At 42.9% G+C, this 8804-nt stretch overlaps 1 protein-coding gene across 1 annotated transcript in view; it reads left to right on the top strand.

Annotated features, from left to right (window-relative positions):
- Positions 1–8424, top strand: part of tpcn2 (two pore segment channel 2) — a 16290-nt gene extending 7866 nt beyond the window's left edge. Inside the window, exons 12-25 of the mRNA XM_080528973.1 lie at positions 1943–2024; positions 2175–2261; positions 2583–2702; positions 2809–2868; positions 3113–3241; positions 3364–3413; positions 3658–3757; positions 4030–4101; positions 5159–5232; positions 5459–5564; positions 5964–6046; positions 6433–6514; positions 6679–6770; positions 7993–8424. Coding sequence (XP_080385099.1) covers positions 1943–2024; positions 2175–2261; positions 2583–2702; positions 2809–2868; positions 3113–3241; positions 3364–3413; positions 3658–3757; positions 4030–4101; positions 5159–5232; positions 5459–5564; positions 5964–6046; positions 6433–6514; positions 6679–6770; positions 7993–8086 — 1231 coding nt within the window. The 3' untranslated portion in view covers positions 8087–8424. The remainder of the gene's footprint in view (positions 1–1942; positions 2025–2174; positions 2262–2582; positions 2703–2808; positions 2869–3112; positions 3242–3363; positions 3414–3657; positions 3758–4029; positions 4102–5158; positions 5233–5458; positions 5565–5963; positions 6047–6432; positions 6515–6678; positions 6771–7992) is intronic.
- Positions 8425–8804: the final 380 nt, after the last annotated feature.

Raw genomic sequence — 8804 nt, 5'->3', positions numbered from 1 at the left:
GAAAAAGTAAATGACATTTCTGTCATGGCTTCCGCATTTTGGCCTACGAGAGAGTCGGAATCATGTCGGAATCATGTGCTACCAAGCGGACTAATCACAGTGCTTACGGTTGCGTAGGCACTGCCGCGTAGTTACATTTTTGGAGAGGTGCGCGTCAACCTACACAAGCTATGGCGTAGGCTACGCCGTCGATTTTACGCAGAAGTGTAAATTGGGCTTAACTACTGTATTTAACTACTGTATCTACAACCAGGCCCTGCAGGGTGGGGGAGACCTGGAGCTGGATCTTTGGAACTTGGAACTTTTTACTTATTGAGCCTGCACTGTTTTATGTATTTTATTTAATGTTTTCTGTCTGCCCTAACTGAGCTGTTTGACAACAAAATTTCCCCATTGGGGACAATAAAGGTTTTCAATCAATCAATCAATTTGCACACAGTCTAAAGCAGGGGTCGGCAATTAGGTTTGGCCTCGGGCCAATTTTTTTTTGAGCCACTAGATGGCGGGCCAGAACATAATCAAAGGCTAATTTAAGTAATTGATTGTTTAAAAATGTGACACGTTCTAATGCTTTGACTTTTCTTTCGAAAAATGTACACATCGCTAGTCAACTAACACAGCTTGTTTTGTGAGCCTGCTAACAATGTAAAGTAGTGTTCTAGTTAACTAGGTAGCAGTCCAATCCATTACGTTGCAGTATTAGGCTTGACTAGCAAGTTTGTGTTGTGATTCTCAACAACGTTGAAACGTAGTTTCACCCTTTTCCATAGTTTTGAATAATAAATATGTGGACTGACGATGTTGCGCAGCCTAACTTATTCTAATAATTATTTAACATTGTTTTATTCTGAATTATTCCCCCCTCCTCCCAGACAAGGTCACATTATTTATTATTGGATTGGTTGTTTGCGTGCCGGGTGAAGTTAGCTAAACAGTTAACCTGCTAGCAAGAGAAACATCATGTTACTCTCCAAAGGTCTAAAGAGGAAAGTAGACGGTGGAAACAGGGCATTTAAAGAGGAATGGACAGCGAACTATACGTTCATCCTACCTGGTTTCATCAATGCAGAGCCGTTGTGAGACTCACATCTTCCGTGCTCACGATGTTCCCTTTCTATACAAGTCGTCCTTTTCGTCAATGAATGTGATAAAGACGCACGAGAGGAATCGATTGATGCATAAAAATACAAATAAACTGCCTGCGGATTAAAGTGACGTCAATATCACCAGATATCAAGCAAATAGTGACCGATGGGAGATGCCACTTTTCACATTAAGTGAGTACCAAGCCTGTCGTTATTGTATTTAATAACCTAATTGTATTTTGTATATTTTGAATGAATGGCTCATTGTACTTATTATCCCTAATAGCGCGTTTGCTCTGTCGTTTCAGGAGCATAGGCCTACCACCACTTTGCGCCGATTTTGTTGTCAATGTTTTTCAGAAAATTAAACAGAATTTGCTTTGTTACTGTTCATATGTGTGTTGCAGTCACATACGTAAACATTACGTTTGAATGATTTAATGAGCTGATGTTATTTTTTTCAAACCACACACCGCATGTTGGCTATTTCAGCACCACGCCTTGTCCACCTACTTATGATTCACTATGAGGGGTTCAGCGTCAGTGCGCTTCGGTGCACCCCGCTGCCTGATTGTCTGTCCCTGTGTCATTCACTCTCAACATGGATACAAGTACAATACGCATTATTCAGGTGGAGGTAGATTCTCTATTCGGACATTAGAGGCGCGGTATTGGACTGTCGGTCCGATATTGTAAAAAAAAAGAAAAAAAGAAAAGTGGATTCTCAAAATAATCTGCTGGGCCAAATATTATTGGTGACGGGCCAGCAATGGCCCACGGGCCGCCTATTGCCGACCCCTGGTCTAAAGTAAAGTAAAATACATTCTTTACATTTTCCAACGTTTTGTCTTTCCTAGAGAGCAAGTACGGGTGGACGCTGTCCTACAGGTCATGGAGAAGGTCCAGATGAAGTCTTACTACAGGCAAGCCATCATCACGGTGAGCCAGGAGATTACGCTAGGTTCACTTTTATACTTCACTTATATTACACATGTGCAGTGCCTCAACTCTCTCTGATTGCGCCACCATTTCCACCCCTCACTCTCGCTTGCTCTCTATCCTGTCCCTTCTCTTTGCCCTCCTCTGTAGAAAGTGCAGCAGTTCTCTGATGGCTTCATGCGATGGGAGGCCTTCAGGAAGCTTTATGATGAGCTGGACAAGGATCGCATCAAAGAGGTAACCATCTCATTGGTTCTTTGCTTTACTTATGGGAACGGCAAACTGTTGTCTCAGTGGTACCGCATATGTGACAGCGGGAACAAGTCGGCAACCAATCAAAATGTTCAGACTTTAATTCAGAAAAATTCAGAAATTCTGACTTTCATTCAGAAAAATATAATTAAAGTCATTTCTAACATTTGGTCGGTTGCCGACTTGTTCCGCTTTCACCAGCTGCTGTCACAGAATATGTGGATTGGCTTTACTCTATCATAACTCTACACATTGTTTTCTGTAATGATCAGGAGCATTCGTTGTGTCACTGTGTCTGTCCTGCAGCACCCTCCCAAGCCAGAGTACCAGTCCCTGTTCCTCCAGAAGCTGCAGCTGGTCTTCAGCCACTACTACGTCACCGTGTTTGGCAACGCTGTGGCCCTGGCCAACGTCATGTCTATATGCGTAAGTCCAACAGGCACGGACAGTTCAGTGATGCTTTATTGCCATGACATTAAAAAGAAACATTGCCAAACTCATGAGTCATTCATTGTTTCTCTATGCGTTGCAGACCATCCTGGTGCTGGACTCAGAGAAGACGATAGCGGAGCGGGATGACTACTACATGGAGGTTATTAATAACCTGCTGTGTTTATATTCACATTTCTATGTTTACAGTATGATTTCCCCCCGTCACTAATTACAGAACAGAAAAGCCGACCCTCAAATTTGGTGGTTATATGTATTTGATGTTGTATTTGATACATTCTTTACCTTTTTGAACCAGCCCTTGATGTTGGACAAAGTGTCTGAAATAATTGTAGTTTATATTTCACGAGTGCCCTGCTAACTGCTGTTTCTTCCTACTCATGTAGGTCATCAACTGTTTCTTCATCCTGTACTACATGATTGAGATGGGGTTGAAGATATTTGCCTTTGGATGGAAAGGCTACCTGTCCTACAGAAACAACATATTCGATGGACTTCTCACAGTTATCCTGCTGGTACGAGACACTTTCTTCCTTATAGATGAGAGGGAAACAGATCTGCTGTGCCTCTCTCTTTGTCATATTCAGTAAATCTCAACATAATAACAAGGAATTATTATTATTTTCTTTTTTTTTAGGTCCTCCAGATCTCCATTTTTGCCACCTACAGGATTCCATATCCAGAATGGTTGGTGTTTCTCACACTCAATGGTTATTTCTCTATTGCTCTCAATGAATACATACAAAGTATGAGGAAATGACTGTCTCCCTGATGGATATGTTGTGGTATGACAGGATGTGGTATGATACGCTATTTTCAAAGCTACAGAAACAGGTTTAGGCAATGCTTGCATGCAGCTTGTTCAATGTCACATATCCATAGTGATGGTGTTATTCAGTGACTGTTGGACGTGTGGTGTGTTGTCCCCTAGGAACCCTGCGTTGCGTGGTCTCATGTCCCTGTGGGAGATGGTGCGCCTCGTCAACATGCTCATTGTCTTCCGCTTCCTCAGAATCATCCCTGACATCAAGGTGAGTGCTGCCGATCCCTCAGAGCGACAGTGGTTGAGAATCAAAAGTCACCGTCTCAGTGGACTTAATGGGAAATGTGAGGAGATTGTTGTGTTTGGCGCCACCTAGTGGTGAGAATGGTGTATATCCGATTTTGTCTGCCTTTAGCTAATATTTTGTATCGTAATAATCAATGTTGTACTGTTTTAAATTCAAGCTGATATCAATAGTGTATCGTGATATTACAACATGTCTAGTAATGGACATCCTTGTGTTTATATGATTCTTTGTAGCTGATGGCCCTTGTAGCCAGTACCCTGGTCGACTTGGTGAAAAACCTCAGGGCTTTTGCGGGGATACTGGTGGTGAGTGACTATATAACATTATGTTGTGGAATCCATGTCTTCACTCTATCTAGCATGTATTCCATCCCTATACTGTATTCCTATAACGTTTACTGAACACCACAGGGGCCTCGTCATCAAAGCTCACACATGCACGGCTCCAACTCCATCTTGACGTTTGCTGATTGATTGAGAATGTTTATTTTGGTCCCCTATACAGTTCACAATACAGATATAAAAAATGTACACAGTCACAATGCATAACACCAGGACCAAAAAGGTGTAGGCTGAAGCCATGGCTGATGACACCACTGTGGTTGTCCTGGTCACTAAATGGGATGGGTGAGCCTACAGGGAGGAGGTAAGTCCAGTGCCAGGATAACAACCTCTCTCTGAACATCAGTCAAACTAAGGAGCTGATCGTGACTCCAGGAGGAGGAAGACAATGAACCAGTCCCCCATCTGCACCGGAGGGGCCACAAGAAGACGACAGCTTCAAGTTCCTCGGTGTCCGCATCACTAAGGACCTATCACGGTCACACCACACTTGGCTTTTGTTCCTCAGATGGCTGAGGAAATTTGGCATGGACCCCCTAGATCCTTACGAACTTCTACAGATTGCACCACAGAGAGTATCCTGACTGGCTGGGTCAGTATCACCGCCTGGTACGGCAGCTGCACCGCCCTGGACCGTAAGGCTCTACAGAGGGTGGTGGAAACGGCCCATCACGTCCATCACGGATGCAAGCTTCTAGCCGTTCAGGATGTTTACTCTGAGAGGTGCAAGAGGAAGGCGTTCTGTCTGTTACCTTCTGTCAAAATGTACCGGAGCATCCAGACCCAGTAAAGACCCAGTCCAACAGGCTCCGGAACAGTTTTTACCCACAGGCCACAAGACTGCTCAAGTGCCCCCCTCACCCCCCCATACCCCCCCCTCCCCTCCCACCCTGTTGTTGATGGAGGAGCAAGATTCCAAAGCAATTCACTCTACCGATTACGGCTGTATGCGATGTACAGTATGTGACAAATAGAGTTGGATTTTGATTTGATTTGACATGCTTCTGGTTCCTCTCTGTAGGTGGTGTACTATGTGTTTGCTGTGCTTGGGATCTGGCTGTTCCAGGGTGCCATCACGGCACCAGAAAAAATCAGGTATAGAACATGATGGTACAGACTGACACAATCATCATTAGAGAGTTGATGAAGCTATGTATGATGTGTCATAAGATCCTTTATTATCTTTGAGGTGAATAGAGTAGACACAGTTCCATCTTCATATGGACAACGATGTTCTCGTGACTCGACTCTACTTGAATCTGTTCTACTCTGTTCTCTTCTATTATAATCGACGTTCCTGTGTCTTTTTTTCTTCTACCAGCGTCATTTCCAACTCCAGCATTGAGAACATCACAACCAACCTCACCATGGAGTGTGGTTCCTACGAACAGCTTGGCTACTGGCCAAACAACTTTGACGACTTTGCTGTGGGTACCGACTGGCCGTATCGCATTTCGCTCAAGCCATCAAGCCGAATCATAGGCTCGTGAACACAGGGGACGGCTTAGTTCCGGCCCAATGCCCCAACTTTAATGATAGCATTCTCAGCATAGCCATGTCTACCATGAAAAGAGACTGGTTTAATGAGAAAGGGTTGTAGCAGAGAATGGAACTGGTAAAACAAATCATGTTTGTCATACTGCCCTATGACTCATCTGTGTAGTGTTTGACTGTAAAGAACACAGAACACAATTAAAGGGATAATGCCATAAAGAAGGTGCGGCATGTTAGTTGGCTAGCGTATGTGGCATGTGCGTTGAATAGAGTTTACTTTCACCAGTACGGGAAATAACCTTCTCTTTCTTCTCCCTTGTTGTTTCTCTCAGTCCTCCATTGTCCTCCTTTACAACATCATGGTGGTGAATAACTGGCAAGTCTTCATGGATGCCTACTCCAGATACACCACAGAGTAAGCAGACCCCCAATGTAGTAAAATACACAAGTCTGACTGACGGATGATAGGACGGTCTGTTATCTGTCCACAGGAGGGCAGCAGTGGACACTCTTGAACACATCAGTCCTTTACATGTTGTCCATGCTTTCCTCGAATAAGGTCCACATTCTCACTCACATAGGCAGTACTTTCACATTGTGTCCCTGGCAGTAGTCTTTAACAAATGTTGCCTGTTGTCTCTTAATCCATTGTCAAATCTGGTTGGAGGACATGCATGGTCAGTTCATCTTCACTATTGAAGGAGATGAATACTAAATGATTGTGTGTCAGCTGAGTTATTGTACTGTTGCGTGGTTTGTTCATGTAAACAACAGTTGAGGTAACTCATGTTCTCTGTTCAGGTGGTCCAAGGTCTACTTTGTCACCTGGTGGCTGACCTCCTCCGTCATGTGGGTCAACCTGTTTGTGGCCCTCATCCTAGAGGTACGGTACCTTAGCCATACCCTGAATGTACTCTATATACTGTACATACATACCCAGCCAGTCAGGATATTCTCTGTGGTGCTATCTGTAGACGTTCATAGGGTCATTTTACCTCTGCTTTTCAATAACTTTACTACCTCTTTTACCCTCGTTTCATGGTACAGAACTTCATCTACAAGTGGGACCGCTGTGTCACGTGTTCGGTGACAGATGTGGAGAGGACAGGTTACCAGACGTCTGTGCAGCTGATGTTCAAGTAGGTGGTAGCATGTGTTCCTCTCCCTGCTCTCTCTGGCTGGGGCTCTTCCACTCCCTCTGTTTGTTTGTTTGTTTGGTTGGTTGGATGCTCTTCTCTCTGCTTGTGTTGGTCTCAGCAGTTCCGTGTCGTAACCTGTGATTCTTTCATTGTGAGTGGATCTGCCTGCATCATTTCCCTCATTCCAGTCTCGTCTGGAATGTGTGTGTGTCCATTGCTAATACAAGGCATTGCCTATAACCATGCTCTTTGACTTCAACTTGAGTTGTGCTGTGGTTACATTTGCAAACTGTCTCACTCTTCTGAGAAGATTTGGCATGCTTTTGGTGTGGGCAGTGTGTTTGGTGGGTAGGGATGGGAATTGATAAGATGTTGTTGATACCGATTCCGTTATCGATTCTGCAGTTCGATTCTGCAGTTCGATTCCTGATACATTTTCTGTGTGGAAAAAAAGTAGGCCTACACAGGTTTTCAGCATCAACACAGCTGTTTTATTATCTTGAGTCTCTGGACACAGTCTGAACATAAATACAAAATAATAAGGAAAAAGGAAAAAGGAAAATAAATTAAATTTTCCTTTTCTTAAAAGGATATAACTTTAGCTGTAGCTTCAAAGCTATCTGACAGTCTGTCTGTCATAATCTAAAATGGATGAAATGGGAGAATATTTGTACAGCATTCGTTTTAATTTAGGATTTCTTAGGGTGCGTTTGTAAATATGCCCAGAGCGCTCTGGTTTCAACATCATATTGCTTTGGAACCATTTCTTCCGAGACTCCGCCATGACTCCTTGTTGCTGAGCTTGACATCATCACGACGCACAGATTTTTGCAATGCGCAACTGTCAGTGCATGCACAAAACATGCTGGCATCGATAAAAGGAATTGATAACCTCGTAGGCATAAGATTCCGATGCATCGAACAATTTGGAACCGGTTCTCGATTCCCATCCCTATTCGTGGGCTTCATAACAACTGGAACGTTCTTTCTTTCAACAAACTAATCAGACCATACAAATATTTAATTGATTCTTGAATCGTCTGGCTAACCCCTAACCCCTTGCATTGTGCAGTTGTCTGTAAAAACACTCGCCCTGATTTTGGTTTGCTTTTCTGCACTTTCAGTTCAAACCTGTCTCTAAACATACTACACATAAACTGTCTCTCGCCCCCCCACCCTCATCTTTTAATTGATATTATTCTATGACTTCATCTCCCTCCAGAGAACATATTCAAGAGCCCACAGAGGAAGAGCTGATTAGCCAACTACACCAGCACCCACACCTTCACCTCAGTCGGGCTAGCGCCGTTCCTTAATTAACTGGGGGGCTGTTATTGGTTGTTACGTGTGTGTGTGTGTGTGTGTGTGTGTGTGTGTGTGTGTGTGTGAATGCTTTTGGCAGGTAGATAGATAGATAGATAGATAGATCTTTATTTAGTCAGGACAATGCACATTAATGAACAGTCACTTATACAGAATATGGTGACAGTAAATATGCCGGATTTAGCTGTGAGCTCATTTGCATCTGTAGTCCTCATTTGTAGTAGAAGCCATCTTCTACAAGTCATAAACCCGCCTTATGTGACCAGCTTTATGTCATAGGATTAGCAGTACACACACATTCATTGTTTAATAAAGTTTAGTGGTTTAAAAATTTTTAGTGTGACTAGCCAGTAATACAATAACACAATATGATGCTTGGGTCATATAAGCATTTTTTTCATGTTTAGTCTTACTGCCTGGTAATCAGTGTATACCGTAACATAAAACTAAAAACTACAATATTCTTAACAGATGAATTTATTGGGGAGTAAAAAGGGAAATACTTGCTATATTGTTTATTTATTTATGGACATTTTAACCACTTTGTATGACGTTGCTTTCATGGCTAGTGTTGAGAGCTACTGTATGTTGTGTGTCCTGCTTTGATGTAAATAGAGTTGAATTGCATTTTATGGAGGAAAAAAAAGAAGCTTTATTGGGGAAAAGATGGGATGCTTTCATTTGTGCTTTTTATATAAGATGAGGATTTTT

Source organism: Nansenia antarctica, assembly GCF_963989245.1.
Source record: "Nansenia antarctica genome assembly, chromosome: 4".
NCBI classification, from domain to species: Eukaryota; Metazoa; Chordata; class Actinopteri; order Argentiniformes; family Microstomatidae; genus Nansenia; species Nansenia antarctica.
Note: the sequence above shows the minus strand (reverse complement) of the source record. Positions and strands in the feature narration are given on the sequence as shown.